Below are 17,555 nucleotides of genomic sequence, written 5' to 3'. Positions count from 1 at the left end.
ATGATTCCACGGCACTTCCCACCCACTCGTCGTTTTACCTGGATCTGTCTGGTTAAAGCCCCCTCCGACTTTGGCTCGCTCAGCTGGACGTTCACGGGGAACTGCCCCATTTCTTCCGGTCACGGGTGGGTTGCCTCACAATTTCCCCCATTACTCAAAACCTCCCTGCACCCGCCGGCCCCATGAGGGCTGGGGCATCACAGAGCAGGGCAGCACCCCGTGCCCGGATCTGCCCGGGAGGCGGTCGTGACTGGTGGGTGCCCTGGGAGGCTGGACCTGCTCCACTGTCACCCATCACACCCAGGGGCACTTTGGCCAGTCTCGGCATCATTGGGGTACCGGCTCTCAATTCTGGTTTTCCCTGGCCACAGGCCCCTCCGTCACCTGATGCCCTCCAAATCTGCCCTGGTTTGGACAAAAACCGCGATGCTCTGTGCAGCAGGACCCACCCCAGCCTCAGGGCCTTTATGTGCCTAACCAGACTCAAGACACTGGAAACTGGGGTTTGGCGCCCCCAGAAATCCCCCCCTCCCCTTCCCCGGTCTGAAGGCAGGAAAGGGTTTCCTCACAGGCCGCAGCGGAGCCCCGGCCCCACCAGGGAAGGTGACGTCATCCCCGCGTCACCTGGCTGAGGCACCACAGTGTCACCAAACCCACACGATGAGAGTGAGACACTGGGGCAGGGGCCACAGCGGGGGGAGGTTCTGGTTTCCCCGCTTGGCGCAGGCGTGTGGGCTCACTGCTGAGCCCTGAACCAAAGGCACAGCCAGCAGGGCCTCAAGGGCAGGCGATCCTGGTGCCTCGGGATTTGGGGGGTGGGGGGAACCCCAGATGTGTGGGGAGAGCAGCAGCACGGCTCCTCAGATGGGTCTTTCCACTCCAGGGAGGCAGTGAGGGCACAGGGAGCTGCCACTGTGAAGGAGCCGCTCTCTGGTCAGCGTTTCTGGGGACAGAAACTGCAGCAAACCCAAGCCTCTGTCACCATCCCGAGCATCACCGTGCACCAGCAGGAACAGCACAGGAGGAAGCTGCGGTGAGCACAGGGCACAGCCCCATCCTGAGCGCCCCAAAGCGCTCTTCCCCCAGATCTTGCAAGAAACAGGGACGTGCATCCACCCGGGGTGCCCCTTCAGATCCTCGCCAGCTCCTTTCCCAGCTGCCAACCCCACACCCCAGCATGAGAGCGGGACTGGGTTGCACTGGGGTCCAGCAAGACGAAACCCCCTCAAAATCCTTCCTGTGGCCCCCAGGAATGCATCCTTGTCAGGAAGCGAATTCTTGGCACAGGGAGCAATAACAGAGGCAAGCTCAGCTTGCTCCAGCAGCTTGGGGCAGCGCCCAGCACATAGTTCCCCAGCACTGCCAAGCTTTAAAGCACAAACAAACATCGGCACATACTTGGCATCAAGCTGGAACAACGTGTCCCTGTGCAAACACCCAGCCCTGGCCCCCACTGTGGGGTGGGCTTGAGGGGCTGCGAAATGGCCAGCTCGGGGGTGGAAGACACAGCAAAGAGGCTTCAGGCAGCCCCAGGGAGAGTCACTGCGTTCCTCTGAAGAGCGGCCCATCCTGGTGACACCATCAGCTGGGCTGTCACACCCCAGGGAGGAAAGGTGTAATGTCAAGGCTGAACACCCCGGAGTTAAAGCCTCCAGGACAGCTGACAGTGGCGAGAGCGAGCTACAGCTGGAGCATGGCACTGTGGGGCAGTCCTGATCCGTGGGGAGGGCACCAGGAGCCCCTGCCCCACAGCATGGAGCGGGGCAGGGATTTGTTAATGGCAGGAAGATAGACACCACCTCCCCCTGTGCTCCCCCCTCCCCGAGTCTCTCAGCTGCAAGCCAAGGTGGCTGCTGTGGCTGCACAACAGGATGGATCCCATGTTCGCCCCCCACTCCCCAGCTCACCCACATCCGATGCACCCCATGGTGCCATCGCTGAGCAATGGCCCCCATACACCCCACACCCACCCAACACACACCTTCTTGCCCCACCCACAGCCCAGAGCCCTCTGTTGCCAGCCCAGGGCTGGGGGTAGAATGGAAGTAACCCCGCTCCACGGCTGAACCGTTGTACAGAATTGCTCTCGCTAGTTCTCATCCTGTGTTGTCACGATCGCTTCCCCCTCCTGTGCAAGCATGCCTGGCATTTCCGGAAAACTGGGGAAAGATCTGGTTCCAGAGCTGTCCCCTCCCTCTGCCCCCGCCCCCCAGCACAGGGGCAGCCCCCAAGCTGCAATGCCCCTTTGCATTCTTCACTATATTTCCTGGGTTTTTTTTTTAAACAAAAAGCAAGCATAGCACTCTAGAAGAGAGATGAACATGTAAAAAATTATATATATTTTTATATATATGATTTATATCTATTTACAACATGGCTGGGACAGACAGCAGAACATCCAAGGAGGTTGCACAGCCACAGCCAGTGCTGCCCCAGCCAGGTCATACAGGGTTGGGAAAGGCGACAGAGACCGAAGCACGGACCCATGGTTACAAGCAGGCAGCCCCCAATCCTGCTACGCTCCTTGCCCGCTCCACAAAGAGAAAACTATCCTCTGCAGCCACGGGGCTGGCAACAGAGCCCCTGGCTCATGGTGCCCCGATGAGTGGAGCCGTGGCTGGCTTGCTCCGAACCACCCGAAGGCAGACGCAAGCATTCCAGCACACCCCTGGCAAACACTCTCCTGGAAAGCAACACCATATTCCTCGCTCCAGCCAGCAGCAGGAAAGCAAAGGCCCGAGTCAGCCAGCCAAGAACACACGTAAGGAAAGCTGTGCCCATGCAGAGCATTGCCTGTTGCCTCCCTGCCTTGGCTTCTCCTGACCTGATGGGAATCCCCAAAAGAAAAGAAGAAAAAACAGAAGAGAAAAAGAAAATAAGGGAAAAAAACTAAAAAAAAAAGGAAAAAGGAAAAAAAGGGGGAAAGAAGGGGAAGAAGGGAAAGGGGGGAAAGAAAAGAAGGAGAGAAAAGAGAAAAGAGAAAAAAAGAAAAAAGGGTGAAAAGAGGAAAAAGGGAATAAAGAAAAAAAGGAAATAAAGAAAAAAATGAAATAAAGAAAAAAATGAAATAAAGAAAAAAAGGGAAAAAAAAGAAAAAAGGAAAAAAGAAAAGACATCCCCTCAACTTCCTTTCGCCCACACGCCTTCAAAACCAGGCCTAAACCAGGCCCGTTCAGGGCTGCCCCGGCACAGGCACGCCGAGCCCCTCCGCTGCACAGGACAGGAGGCCGCCTCACCTCCGCTGCACGAGGAGCGGACAGTACATGCACCGAGCACGCGCATCGTGTTGCATACTGCAGCCATCACAGCCGTGGTTTGGGGGCGGGTGTGTGTGTGTGTGTGTGTGTGTGTGTTTGGGGTTTTTTTTGTTTTGTTTTTTGGGTTTTTTTCAGGCCTGGAACAAATAAAAGGCAAGAAGAAAAAAAAAGGTAGAAAGAAATCCAAGTTTGGGGTGCCTGACACTGTGAACACAGGTTTGCCTCTACGCTCCTCTCTTCCTAATCTCCATGCTCTCTGTCTCTGGTGCTTTTTTTCCTTCCAAGGTGGTTATTCCCAGTCCTGCCTCTCTCCCTCTGGAGACAGGCTCCAACGGCTCACATCCATCTCTCCAGCTGCTGACAGCCCCCATTTTGCAAGCGACAACGTCTGGGCATCAGGCGGGGGCTGCATGCGACCGGAGAGGGCTCTGCCCGCCTGGCCACACTCCGCTCTGTGCCAAGCTGCCGGCGGGATTCGGCTCACCACCTTTTGCTGCCTACCTGGCAGCAGGGAGAGGAGCCATCTCTCCCCGTTGCCAAGGCAGACAGCCTCGCCGGCTAGAAGTGACCAGGGAGAGGGAAGCTGCCCCCAAACCCTCTGGGGCAGCTGCGAGCCTCACACCGCATCCCTCCAGCACAGCCGCACTCGGATATCCCTGAAATAGCAAACGCCTCGTCACTGCTCCAAGCCACCAGGACCATTTCAAACACTGCCCAGCGCCTCTCTCGCAGCCGCTGGACGTGTCATCCCCTCCTGCGAGCTCAGCTGCTTTGTGGAAGCAGGGGCAGATCCCAGGGGACAGCCAGCCATGGATTTTTTTGCATATCAGCTAATTTCTTCCCTTAGAAGCTCTAACATACATACCTAACTAAACTTCCAGATCACGTATCACACATTTTGCCCAGCCAGTTCTTCCTCTGCAGACACCTGATGCCTGAAAAGCATCCACACGCCACAGCCCTGAGCTCTCCCCTCCTACCCAGCGCCAAGCAAAGAGCAGTTTCTCCCACAGATGCTCGATTCCCCCAGCGAGGAGGCAGCGCTTCAGTGGCTCTGCAAGCGAGGATGGTTTCAAACAGCAGGAAAATTAAGGCAGCAAACTGACTCACTAAAAGGAACGGCCTGATCAAATCTGCCCGGGCATCCCAGGCTACTGACACCTCTCACTCGCCTTCTCGGTTTTGGTGTGTGTTTGCTGCAAATACTCAAATAACTATGTGGATTCTGGTGCTCCTGTCCCTATGGTACAGTGAAGTTCAATCCATTTAGCCAAAAGGAAAAAAGAAAACAGGAAAAAACCTAGCCTGCGAGTGCAGGCTACCCTGCCAGCTTGCTGGTTACAAGGGAGGATTTTCTCTGCGGGAGGTCCTGCGGTGTGGGGATGTGGTCTCCTGTCACCAGGTTCTTGTCTGGCCCCGCACTTGGCAACTGCTTGTTCTTCATCTTTGCCTTGGCCATGTTGTAGTCACCAGAATCGAAGTATTTTTGCTGAAAGAGGGAGAGGAGCTTGGGTTACTTTGATTTGCAGGAGTGTGGGGACATAGCAGAGATACAGACACCTGGCCACAAATACGATCCTTTAAGGAGCTGCTGGGGTTGCTCAAAACCACGCCACAAAAATATCACACAAGGGGAAATTCCAAGCAAGGGAGCCTGGCCTGATTTAAAAAGCCTTTAGTACCCACCCACAATCCCCACAGCGACCCGACCTGCCCCAGCTGGAAGAAGCTTTGCCCCACAGCAGCTGCCTGTCTGACTCCAGACACCAGGGCGCATTTTCTCCCTTTGACCCACCTCTGGGTGTTTGCAGCCTGTGAACTTGCGCTGCTTGGCGTGGCGCTTGCTGGGTAAAGGCCAGGTTTGTCCTGCTCTGCCCTTGCACCACACTCAGCGTGACAGGGACTCAGTCACAGTCCAGACACTCCAGACAGCCAAATGCAGGCACAGCCACGTCAGCAGATGCCTCCAGGAGGAGGCTCCGCTGCAGTGGCAAAGCCAGCGGACGTTTGCTGATAGTTTATTCCGGTTCGGTGAACAGATGAGCTGCTGTGACAGAGGCAGGATGTTCTCCCCAGGGAGCACAGCCTGGCCAGTGCCAAGACCTTTGATGAACGCCCCAGGCTCCCAACAGCCGAAATGATGCAGGGAACTGCCTGCGAAGATGTGGCCAGAGGCCACAGCAACACCGACCCACGGTCCAAAGGGCATTTTGTTCCCTTATCACCACAGGACTCTGTGCTCCTTCCTGGTGCTGTTTCACCCCCCGCAGTGGTGTGGGAAACGCTGAATACCAAAGCAGAGCTCGTGCCAGTGCTACAGACAGGGCTCTGCTGGGCACAAGGAGCTCTGAAGAGCCCAGTTCTGCCCTGATGCACCTTCAGAACCAATGAGCCCCATCCCAACAAAAAGCCCTTCCCCGCTTCAGCACCAAGCCATTAAGCAACCCTCCTTTCTGCGCTTGCTCTAGTTGGTGCCTAAAAAGGCCCAGTGACCATGTCAACAGTGAGAGCGAGTGCACACAGCGGCTGCTCGGGCAGAGGGGACAGCCGTCAATATAAGCTGGAAGGGAAGCGGCAGGACAGAGCCAAACCCTGGGCAGTGTGACACAGAGACACCGTGTGTTCAGAGCTGGGGAAGGCACACGGCCACTGACTACCAGCAGCTCAGGAAGGATTTATGTTTTCTACCCCAGCCTCCATGAGGAGAGCCAGCAGTGACAACCCAAGCAGGCTACGGATGGCTCTCGGAGAGGGATTTAATTACACTTACAGGGAGCAGAGTGTCAGAGGGTTGGCGTTTTACACTGGTGCCAGCAACGGAGATGCAGCCAAGCTGACTCACTGGCGTTCTCAGTGCCCTTTGCACCAGCCCAGAACCCAGGCAAAGTGCAGACCAGGGAGAAAAACTCAGGCCTGCGGCATCTCAGTAGCCCACTCAACCCCAGGGAGCACAGCGGCAGGCAGGGGGAGACTTATGCACTGGCTTCGCCTCTAGACTCCAGGTTTTGGGACAGGGTGTGGAGGACAGGGTGGGATCAACCACTAGAGGAGATACACAGAGCAAAACCACCTGAAGGTGGCGGCTTTTGGGTTCTGAGCAGGCACAAGCCCTTCTTGCTTGACCACAGCAGACCTCACGGCTTCACGCTTGTGCCCACTGGGTGCCACGTCCAACACAGGCACTGAAAGGAGCCTGAACCATGGGTTTAACAGACTTTTTGGCCTGGGGAATTTTGGTGTGATTCTTCTGGCCTGGTTGGAGCGTGGCTGCCTGTGCCATTGAGGGAGGAGAGGATGCAGACAAGCCAGGGCTGAGAAATAAATACCCCCTTCTGCAGTCTCTTCATGAGGAAGTTGGAGCCTCCAGGCTTCTGGCCTAGGTTGGGGTATTTAGCCTTCAGTTTCGCCTCTTCTGCTCTCTCGGGGGTGATGGTTTCCTTCTCTTGTGTGTCCTAAAAATAAAAAAAAAACAAAAAAAGAGGAGGGTGGAAAGACCTTCAGCCCCACAGAAAACCACACCCCTGTGATGCTGTAGCACAATATTCAGCAGCACGTCCAAACCCCGGCGCCCGGCTCGCCAAGCAAGATGTGGTCCCCTGGAAAACCCAGATGCGCTTGGAAAATATTATAAACACCTTCCCAGACAGAAGCAGCTTTTACCTCCAGCACCTGTGGAAAGAGGCAGAGACCCTTCTGCCTGCTTTCTTCCCAGATGGGAGCTCCTGCAGGTGCTTGCGCTGACATTTCGCTTTGCAAATTGTGCTTTTAGTCACCACATATCGCTGCTGGACAAGCGCCTTCCCCGGACCAGCATCAACAGACATCAGTCCAGAGCTGCCTGGCATGACGGGCTGTGGCAGCACACTGCGGTGCTGGGAGGGTTCAGCCTTGCTGCACCCCGTTGCAGTACAGCTGAGATGGAAGACACCCTTCTGCTCCAAAACCAATTTACTGGGAATTTATTGGGAATGACAACCGGCACAGGTAGCAAAGCAGCATTTTAGCACCTGTTTCACAGCCACAGGAGTTTCAGGATGCTCCAGGAAGCCACCCAGCCTGCTCGAAGCCTGGGACCCTTGGGGCCAATTGTGGCAGGTGCCTGGTTGTCACCTGGCACCTCTGCAGGAGCTCCGAGATCCACCCCTCCCCCCAGCCCAGCTATCAGCTGAGCAGCAATGCCCCACGGGGGGTTCCCAGTACAGGGCTTGGGATCTGTTCCCCAGCCACCAGCTTCTCTCTTTGGGGAGATGCATACCTCCCTCCAGGGAAGGACTGCAGGTCTGGGGACAGGAATTTGGTCTGGGGTGGGTAGGAGTCAGGGTCCCAGCAGGGCCTGGAGAGCCTCACCCATGGCAAGGCTGAGTCCTAGCTGGCCGCTGGCCCAGCTCCAATGGGAAGATGTCACTGCTGGCCACCTCCACCAGTGGCCACCTGGGGCCAAGCCACCATATAAACCCGAGTTGCTGTTGCACAGGATGTTGGCAAGGGGTGGTTTTTCATCGCTGTCCCCTTTCCAGCAGGGACGATGTTGGCAGACTTGGTAGCAGCAGCTCTGCTCCTGCCAGCCTGGCAGCACCGACGGATGCTGTGCGCATCTTCTCCCCAGCGCTGAGGCCCTGAACAGCTCCCAGCCCAACGGAGACGGCCCGCTCCACGCAACCAGCACAGCAGAACGCAGCCACGACAAGCCTTTGCCCCATCCGTGAAGCTGGAAAGCTCTCAGTATCAGGCAGGACCAGCAAGCTGGCAGGATGCAGCCGGTGGAGGCTGGTGGGATGGGAGTCCTGGGCTCCCCAAGGACAAGGCACTGAAGCTTGGCCTGGTGGCATTATGGGGACGCGCTCCTGTGCATTCGACTGCCAGGACTTCCCTTCCCAGGTGGCCAAGAGCAGAGCTGGAGCCTGCAAGCCCCCAGGCTAGAAAGCATTGCCAGACTGCAGGAGGTTTCCAACACGATCCTTCACTGGTGCTGAGCCGGGGGAGCAGCTCTTCGCAGCACAGCTGCGGCCCTGCGGCCACAGAGGCTGTGAGAGCATGCCTGCAAAGGCTGCCGTGAAATGGCTCCTCAGCTGTGTCTCAAAAAGACAAAGCAAACCTGAGTTAATGGCAGCTCCCAACAGTCACAACTGGGACAACTGGAGCTGGCAGCAGCAGCGTGATGTGCAGGCTCAGCACATCCCACATCCTCAACCGCACAAGCTCCTCCTCACGCCCCCATCCATGGGGGTTCCCAGGGGATTGAAGGGAGAGTGAAGGCGGGGAAAGTGCTGAGAGTCTCGTCACGATCTTCAGCTTCTGCTTGCTGCACCCACGCACGGCCTGAAGGAGCCTGGCTCTTCTCACTCATCTCCATGACAGCTCCAGGAATAAGAGCCATGGCCAATGCATGCCACTCGGCCCTGCCCCAGAGCCAGGCAGCCCACGAGCCCTAACACCAGATGGGTCGAGGGGGATTTTGGCAACAGGAGCTGAAGCTTTGCCCTTGCGGCCCTTCCATCATCTCAGCCTGCTCTCCTCAGTTCTTTATCTCCAAGTCTTCTTCCTCCCCGCCCGGCTGTGAATGCTACTGTCTTCCGCCACCCCATCCCTCCTGCACTGTCTGGTGTGCGCCGCTGCACCCTGCTGTTCGCCCACCTCACGGGCATCACTTCTCCTGCGGCACCCGGCAGGGCCAACGCCGCGGCGGCGTCCTTAACACCTGCCAGCGGATCCCGGGGCCGCCCACGGCAGCGCCTCCATGTCCCTCTCCCGCGGAGGAGCGCCCATCGCCTCCTCCCGGTGCCCAAAAAGCAGCACATCTGCCTCCTATTCCTACGCCCACCCCAGCGCTAAACTAACACCAGGGAAGGGGGAAAAGCTGCGAGGCCGCGCTGGCGGCAGGGCAAGGGCTGAGAGCGGCCGCAGCAGGGGAAGGCAGCAGCTCTGCCGGGTCCCACGGATCGGGGTGGCGGGGGGTGAGGCCCGCGCCCGGGGACGCGGCAGCCGCTGGAGCCATCGCCCAGCCCGGCCCCCCGATGCCTGCAGGCAGCTCTGCCCCGCAGGGGCAGCCAACGAGCCGCAGCCAGGGCTGGTCGCCCCGCTCGGCCTCCGCGGAGACCCGAGGGGGGAAGCAGGGGAAGGGGCCGGGGGGGGGCAGGGAGGGCTGGAGCCAGCGCCGGTGTTCGCGGGGGCTGCGGCGCCCCGGCACGGCCCTGCTGGGGGAGCATCCGGGCCCGGACCCTCGGCAGCGGGGCGCATTCTCGCACCTCACGACCCCCCGCCGCCCCCCGGGACCCCCGGCCCCGCTACCCGTCATGCCGGTAACCCCCATCCAACCCCCAGCATCCCACAAACCCCCACGCCGCCATCGAGCCCAAGTTACCCCCACCGGCGCTGCCGGAAGTCCAACCCCCACTAGTCCCACAGCCAAAGAGAAACCGGCATTCATCAGAAGGACAAGAGACGCAACCAATCGGCGCACAGGGCCGTGAAGAGCGACGCGCGGCTAAGCCAATGGGAGCCATCCGGGCCCGCCCCGGGGTTCCCACCTGTTTCTCCTGTCCTGTCTCCTCCGCGCGGGCGCCGGTACCGAGCGGGGCTGCCATGGCAGGGCAGGGCAGGGCAGGGCAGGGCAGGGCAGGGCAGGGCAGGGCAGGGCAGGGCAGGGCAGGGCAGGCCTGGCCTCCGCGCTCCCTCCAGCCCCGCGCTTCCTCCACTCCCTCCGGCCCCGCGCTCTGCTCCAAAATGGCCACTGCCGCCCCCTAACGCCTCAGCTGCCTGACGGACAGGCGCGCTGCCCAATGGGCACAGCGAGGCGACGGCGGTGACATCACACCCGACCAACCAGCGCCCGCGAGGGGCGGTCAGAGCGGCGGGGCGGCCCAATGGGAAGTGAGACAGCGCCGCGTGCCCGCCGCCTCCTCCCGAGGGCCGGGACTTGGGGCTGCGCCGCGGACTCCCCCGCCCGGCTCCGGCAGAGCCCCGCACGGCGGCCCCGAGCGCGGACGGCGCGGGGTGTGGGGGCACCGGGGCGAAGAGGGGCCACCCCCGGGCAGAATGGCTGGGTCAGGCCGCGGGGAGGCGAATGGGTTCCGGGATGGCCCGAGGCGTCCCCGGGTCAGGGCTATGCGGGATGGGGCCAGCGGACGGCACCGGCCCCACCGCCCGCGGACACATCACCGGGAGCGGCGGCTGATGCGCGGTGACACAAGCGCCACCATCAGCTCTGGAGACCCCGGGGACACCCCCCGCCACCCCAGCGCCCCTTCCCCTGCCAGCCCCGTCACCAGAGGGCAGCGGGACCCACCGCAGCTACCGACAGCAGATTTAAACACCCAGGAGTCCCTTGGGCTGCAGAGAAATACATTTAAATGAACTACAGATTAAAGTGGTGGTGGAAGGGGAGGGGGTTTAAAAAAAAAATAATAATCACAGTTTAACTTCCTCTCTTACTAGAAAGAGCGGGAGTATGGCAGGAGCACCGCCTGGGGGGCTCCACGGCCTTTGCAGAGCTGCTGCTCAATGGCCACACTGGCCCAAGGCTTCCCAGCCAGCGCCGGGGTTGGTCCTTGCCACCCCAGAGCCGTCCCTCCTGCCCACGCCCCTGCCCCAGGGTGTCAGTGTGAGCCCCAGGGGAACCCGTGCTGCCTGGGCACCCCGAAGGCAAGATCTGTGCATGGGACAGGGAGCCAGGGAGGCAGCTGGACAAGCCGGCCCACTGGGAGCTGTTCCACAGCCCCACTCAGGCTGGGAGCACACACAGGTAAGGCTGGGCTGGGCCACCTCCCAGCTCCACGCTGGCCCAAGGATGAAGCCCATGGGATGGGAAGTGAAGAGCTGCCACCACCTCTCCCGCAGGCACCGGCCTTTGGAGATGTGACCTGCCCGCGGGGGTGGGCGCTCACCCTCCCACCCCTGCCCAGGGGAGTGAGCGAAATCCCCCAGTCCCCCTGAGCTGAGCCCACCCACTGCTGCAGGAACTCCATGCCCAAATACCCGCAGCCTTGTGTCGAGGGGGTGAGGCTCCCCCTGACACATGCCTGGTTTAGGGGGCTCGGGGACTTTTTAGGACTTATTGAAGGCTGCCAGAACGGCCCAGATCATCTCCGTGCCCTTGGCTTTGGCAGCTTCCACCTCAGGGTCCATATCGAGGAGGTCCTTGGTCCTGTTCATTGCCACATCGTACTTGTCATCTGCCAGGCTGGCGAGCACGTTCTCCAGCACGTCTGAGGAGTGGGCCAGCACCAAGAGAGCCAGAGTCCTGCGGTCCATGCGGTGGGGGTCGTTCACCCACCGCTCCAGCATGCTCTCCTGGAGCTTCTTCACCAAGCGCTGCTTCTCAGTGGCGTTGCTGACAGGGTGGGTGGTCATGTCGAAGAGCAGGAAGTTCTGCTTCTCTGTGGTGAGGATGCCCTTCTCCACCAGCGCCTTGGCGATGCGCTCTCGCACGTTCCTCAGCTGGTACTGCAGCTTGAAGGGGTTCCAGGTCTCCCCTGCAGGAGAGGAGACCCCATTCAACGCTGGGGCAGCAACAGCTTTGCTACCCAACCCCAGTGCCCAGGCTGCTTCCAGCCCAGGACCATCTGTGCTTGCATGGACACCAGTCCCTTCTGCAGGAACCCTCTTCCTCCCCTTGGCCTGACTATGACCCACTTCTCCCTCAGTCCAAGGTGGCAAAGCTCCCAGTGGCCACAGGGCGCAGCAGCCTGGGGCAGCTCCCTTTGGAAAGCCCCTTCTACCCAGGACCTTGGAACCCAGACTCAGTGAAGACTCATCATAAAAAAAGAGGCAACAGGGAGCAAAGTCCAAGTCTTCCACCGAGCTCCTAACAAGAAAGACCTGGAAAACTGTTTTCTGTGCCCACATTCAGCCTTCCCCTGTTCTGCTGTCAGTATTCTGCCCATCTCCAGTGAAGCAAGGGGATGGCCAAGCCATGGAGAGGGGACAGACAGCAGGGACAGGCCCCGAGCGAGCTGTGAGATGGTGTCTCTAACTGGCCCTACCAGTGAGCAGCTCTATCCAGGTCTGCACCGTTTCTGCAGACTCCGTGGCCTTGATGTGCCGGAGAGTCTCATCCAGCAAGACATCACCAGTCGGCGCATCTGACTTCAAGAGCACCTGGAAGGACAAAGCAGAAGCATGGCGTCAGGCTGGACGCAGACCTGCGCTCCCTTCCCAAAGGAATGGGGCCAGCCCCGGCGTGCAGTGCTGCCTCCGCAAAGTTTGCTGCCAGAGGGCTCGACTGGGGTGAACGGAACCACAAAGCCTGTCAATCCCCCAGCCCAGCTCCTGCGGCTCCTTCACCTTCCTCTCCAGCAGCCTCTTCTTCCTCATGGAGAGTGGCTCCAGGCAGATCCGGCCGCGCAGAGCCAGCTCAATGAGGATGCCGCCCCGCAGGCCTGAAGAGATGCAGTCATTCCAGAAGGAGGTGTAGCCCTGTGAGAGAAAGGATGGACAGAAAGAGAAGAGAGATAGGAAGGGGAGCTCCGACAAGTCCCCCCACCCCCCCCAGGCCCACCCAGGCGACTCTCCCACCGCTCAGCTCTGCCTCCCCGGCCAAAGGGCTTTCCCCACCAGGTGAAAAGTGCTCAGCAGCCCCAACTAACCCCCTTCCCCCCTGCAAACATTGAGCAATTCCGGCTGTTCACTTCCCGCTGCACCCACACCCACCCGGCACACCCCAGCGCTGGCCGGGCGGCTGCGCCCAACTCCAGATCATAAAAAATCCAAGCAACAAGGAGAAGAGCAGGGCCCTTTCCCCTGGCAAGCCCCTGGTCACAGGAGGACGTTGCTGCTGCTGCACCAGCCACTTGCGCTCCGCTCCGCCCTGCCCCAGCACCTTCTGTGGACACATCCAGGGGAAACAGGAAACAAAATCTGCTCTTCTCCTTGAAGAAAGCCCCCCACCAGCTCCAGGCATGCCCTGAGAGTAATTAGCTGGATGAAGAAATCGCTCATCAGACCTGTGAAGAAGAGCTTCCCCACTACTCGCAGCGCCATCCCACGGGGAACAGGCTGCAGGAAGCCCCAGCCCCACCACAGGGCACAAGAGCTTCCCCAGCCCCTCGCCCACCCGACCCTTACCACACCCCCCCCCTCAAATCCACCTGCACACTTCTGCCAGGGAAGAGAATTTTTCCAGTCAGGGATGAAGGATGGGAAAATACATCCCTCCTCTCCTGCCAGAGTGGGCACCTCAGGGCTGGGGGACAGCAGTTCGGGTCCCACCAACAGCGCTGGGGCCGCTGCTGACCAGATCTATGCGGACTCAGCACCTTCCACACATGGCCCCAAGCCCTGTTCTCCGAGCCTGCCACGGGACGGGGTCCTCATCCCGAGAAGCGTAAGGTCCAAAATCATTAAGGCATTTGGCAAAGCAACAAGCAGGTGCAGAGGTCTGGAAAATACAACCCACGAGGAACCAGCTCGTTTTGGTCCAGGGAAGAGAAGACGGAGGGAGAACAGGATAAGGGGGGTCAGACGCATCAAAGGCAGCAGCAAAAGGGAAGGGAATGGCCAGTTCCCCCGGCCACTGTGGATGGGACAGAGTCCTGGGCTAAAACTGCAGCCAGAGAGAGATTGGAGCTGGCACCAGGGAGAAAATACTGTCCAGACAAGAAAGCCCAGGAACGGTTCGCCCCTGGAGGGAGGGGGCAGGGAAGGGAAGTCTCTGTCCCTTGAGGTTTAAGAACATTCAACTCATGCTTCTCGGGAGAGCGCTGACCCTGGTTTGAAAAATGGGACAGCCCAGGTGACCCCTCCGTTCCCTTCTCCCACTTGCCTTTTATCCCCTGACTAGAACAAAGCCCCGCTGTTCCGCCCCGACGGCTGCTGCGCCGTGGCATGACGTGGGGTGACAGTCCGTGGGTTTCAGGGCAAGCGGAGAGCAGAGAGGGCTGTGGGGAGAGGGCTCCCAGGCAGGTGGTGGGGCTGGGAAAGGGGCAGGCACTGGTGTCCGAGATGGGCCCGAGGGAAGGGTGAGCCAAGCGGGATGCAAAGTCACAACTGGCTTATTTGCAGGGTGATGCCAATACACCAGAAATGCTACAGCCCCAGTTCGTAACTCCCTTTTCATTGCTTTTTTTTCCTCTGTAGGGAGTGGTGGTGGGGAGGAGAGAAAGGGCAGGTCTAAAAGCTACTAGGAGATGCAGACAAAGCAACCTACCGAGCCCCCTCCCCAAGGAAAAAAGGGTGAGAACATGCAGCCTTCCTACATGGAAGCTTTTACAGTCCATGTGGGTAAACTCCTGTCCCCAGCCTGTCTGTTTCTACAGTGCATCTGGACACTGGGTTGGTTGCTCAGCTTGCGTAGCACAGAGAACCATAAAAGAAACAAAAATCCTTATTTGCTTTCTTCATTTCCTTGTGAGGAAAGACAATGCAACCTTTCATCCCTGCCCTGCTGACTTCCGTCCATGGGAGACACGCTGGGTTTTGCACGTGCCCTTTAGGAACAAGTTTTCCAGAAAAGGGTGTGGAGGTGACCGAAAGTTCCAGTTCACTGGGCTGGAAGGCACGCTGCCCCTAGAAAACGTTAAGGGGTCTGAAATCAAACAAGTTGAAAGCTCCTGGATTACTTTCAGCTTCTGGAATTAGGCTGGGTACAAATGCCAGGCTGGTGTGCAGCCAGTTTCTCCTAGACGGGCAGACTGGTACTTAAAGTAATGAAATTATGCTGTGAGCTCACTGGATTTGGCTAAAACTGTCTTGGTTTTTTTCCAATCATCAAACCAGGAGTGAACAACAGAGCTGGGAAAACCCAGTGCCTGGGAGCTCAGCTCACAGCCAGTTACTGCTGCCTCTGGTTTTCCTTTAGAGACAGAGGAATGCGGAAGGACAGGATGGGGAGGAAAAAAAAAAAGAAAAAAAACAGGGTGACAGGTGGTTTGGGTTTTATTTTTTTCTTATCTATTGTGCTCTCCTAACTCCCTGATGGCTGAAGGACCATTCCCAGGAATATATTAACCAAACCAAGAATGCTAAACATAGCCCAGGAAGAAAGCAGACCATGCCACACTCCTAAGCTGTTCTCAAATATTTGCATGATGTTCTCTTTATAGTCCTGCTCTCTTGTCACTTCCTTTTTGGCTCAGCAAGTCCTAGATCTTATCTGGGTTCGTTAAACAGGACAGCTACAAGCCTCTCACACAACCCACAGCTCTTCCCTGCCGGATCTGCAAGCGTGGTCCACGTCAGAAGTCACGGCCTGAGCAGGTCTACGTGAGAGCAAGGCACCAGCTCTGACCAACTCAGCACTAACAGGGCCCTACGGAAAAAAAAGAAAGCTCAGGAACCTCATAGGGGCTTAATTTCAACCCAAAGAAACATGAAGAGAAGGTGGCCCATCTACCACAGCTTTGACAACCACGGTGTCTCCTTTCCTCAGAAAGAGGGACAGGCTCACAGGAAGAGTGCTCCTGGAGCAGAAAAACCTGTGTTTAAGGCTCTCCTCTGCCATTATCATCCCAAGAAGTACCTTGGGCAACTGGTTTGCTTCCCCTGGTCTTGATTTCCCCATCTGTTTGACAGGAGTAGCAGCATCAGATTCCCCCAAAGAGATCAAGATGATGCACGCACTGAAGATGATAAGGCATGCCGGCACAGCAGATAAGAGCGAAGCAGCTCAGAGAACTCAGCCCGAGATGTCTTCTCGTTTCCCCACGGCTTGTTCTAGGCAGAGCTGAGAAATGAGCTCCCACTGGCTGTAAGCACAAGACCATTCACTTTGACCAGGGTCCCTCTCCAGCAGAGAGCAACCCCCCGAACATAACCAGCTGTGAAGTTTGTCCGTTGCTGCCAAGGAATGCCCTTAAACTGGCACACGTGGGTGAGACGAGCATCCAGCAGAGGGATTCCCATCCAGACCCGCTCCCCTCCTGCCCGGAGCTGCACGATGCCATTCCTGCCCAGCCGAGGCAATTACCGGCCGGTACACAGAGACGTGGCTCCTACCTCCTTCGCCACTGCTGTGTTCAGACCCATCCTGTGCCTGCTGTCAGCTCCTGCTCCAGCTGCCTTCTCTCAAAATCTACCCCTGCCATTTCTCACATCAATTTTTAACAAAGCAGAAACTGCTGTGCTGCAGCTGATGGTTTTGGGTAGGAGAGTGCAATTCATAAACGTCCTCTTCCCTCGCCCATCTGACACATAAGGTGAGGCTCCTTTTACCCCAGGTCTTTGACCCTGGCAAAGAACAAACCCGCCTTTGCTCTGCAAATGTCAGTCACACAACACCCTAAGGCAGCCCTCACCTCCAGACTGCTCCTCACAGTCCTCAGGGCAGAGCTGGTGGGACAGCACTTGGAAGCAGTCTCCACAGCTCAGTTTAAGCTACACACAAAGGTGGTTTTGCACAAAGCAGGCTGGCTTTACTGAAGAGGATTCAGAGGAACTCGTCTGATCCCTTCTGCTGCTCACCAAGATCCTTCCCTCCAGGTACACCAGGGCAGCGCTGGCGATGCCCGTCTTACCTCCTTGTCCTTCAGCCCCAGGAGCAGCACCTCCTCCATAAGCGTGAGGCGGATATCTTTGGAATCATCAGGATCACCATCGTTCGGGTCTCTGTCCGCAGCCGCATCTTCCTCACTGTTGGGTTTCTTGTCCAAGTTCCTTCCCACCTCAGCACGCCGCGCTCGGTGTGTCAGCGTCGTCATCTCCCCCTCCAGCTGGGCATGGAGAACAGAGGTCAGCCCCGTGTCCAAACACTATGGGCTACACCAGTGCTAAGCCCCAAGCCCCGAGCCCCAGCCCCCAGGGAGGCCCAGACAAGGACGAAGGACGCTTGTACCTTCCACCCAAGGACTCCTGGATCACCCTTCCCAGGGTGGCCATACCGGAGTCACCAATGGGGAGCGGCCGGCGACACACCTGAGGAAGCGAAATGGGGGCTGCAGCAGAGTCCCTTCCCCCGGGGGCCTCCACGGGCGACGTGGCCCCGCATCCGCACGGGACGCCAGGCAGCGCCCTCGGCCCAGCTCCCTCTCACCTCCTCACGGCGGTCAACCAGACGCACGGCCGGGCTCGCGCTGCCCACCCCGACCCCCCGAGCGGCGGTAACGAGATCCCGCGGCTCCCCGTGCGCAGCGCGCCGGGCCGGGGGCAGCCGGGGCCGTGCCCCCCCGCCCGCCCTTACCCCGCCCGGCGGCTCCCGCCGCGCTGCCCTCGCTCCCTCCCGACGCGCGGCTCGCGGCCGGCGGGCAGAAGCGCTTCCTGCTGGCCGGGGGCGGGGCCGCCCCGGCGGCTTCCTGCGCTCCGGTAGGGCGGCGCGCCGCTCGGCGCCGGCCAATGGGAGGCCGCGGGGCCGGAGCCGCCAATGAGCGC

At 59.0% G+C, this 17,555-nt stretch overlaps 2 protein-coding genes across 6 annotated transcripts; both read right to left on the bottom strand.

Moving 5' to 3' along the window:
• Positions 1-2,316: 2,316 nt before the first annotated feature.
• ENSA (endosulfine alpha) lies at positions 2,317-9,994 on the bottom strand. 3 transcript variants are annotated; one of them, XM_054182561.1, is made up of 3 exons: positions 9,785-9,994; positions 6,584-6,709; positions 2,317-4,746 (listed from the first exon to the last, which is right to left on the bottom strand). In XM_054182561.1, the coding sequence occupies exons 1-3, from the start codon at positions 9,839-9,841 to the stop codon at positions 4,576-4,578; spliced, it is 354 nt and encodes a 117-aa protein (XP_054038536.1). In that variant the 5' UTR covers positions 9,842-9,994; the 3' UTR covers positions 2,317-4,575. The 3 variants fall into 3 exon arrangements, with proteins under 3 accessions (XP_054038536.1, XP_054038535.1, XP_054038534.1); XM_054182560.1 differs by lacking the exon at positions 9,785-9,994 and adding an exon at positions 9,619-9,776; XM_054182559.1 differs by lacking the exon at positions 9,785-9,994 and adding an exon at positions 6,918-7,505.
• Positions 9,995-10,515: 521 nt separating this feature from the next.
• On the bottom strand, positions 10,516-17,488 carry GOLPH3L (golgi phosphoprotein 3 like). Of its 3 annotated transcripts, XM_054182558.1 has the most exons (6): positions 17,221-17,324; positions 17,023-17,102; positions 16,706-16,900; positions 12,540-12,671; positions 12,239-12,353; positions 10,516-11,728 (listed from the first exon to the last, which is right to left on the bottom strand). In XM_054182558.1, exons 3-6 carry the CDS (start codon positions 16,886-16,888, stop codon positions 11,301-11,303), a joined length of 858 nt encoding a protein of 285 aa, XP_054038533.1. In that variant the 5' UTR covers positions 16,889-16,900; positions 17,023-17,102; positions 17,221-17,324; the 3' UTR covers positions 10,516-11,300. The 3 variants fall into 3 exon arrangements, with proteins under 3 accessions (XP_054038533.1, XP_054038531.1, XP_054038532.1); XM_054182556.1 differs by lacking the exon at positions 17,023-17,102 and having other exon boundaries at positions 17,103-17,296; XM_054182557.1 differs by lacking the exons at positions 17,023-17,102; positions 17,221-17,324 and adding an exon at positions 17,368-17,488 and having other exon boundaries at positions 10,518-11,728.
• Positions 17,489-17,555: the final 67 nt, after the last annotated feature.

The sequence above is a fragment of the Rissa tridactyla genome, chromosome 23 (assembly GCF_028500815.1).
Source record: "Rissa tridactyla isolate bRisTri1 chromosome 23, bRisTri1.patW.cur.20221130, whole genome shotgun sequence".
NCBI lineage: Eukaryota > Metazoa > Chordata > Aves > Charadriiformes > Laridae > Rissa > Rissa tridactyla.
Note: the sequence above shows the minus strand (reverse complement) of the source record. Positions and strands in the feature narration are given on the sequence as shown.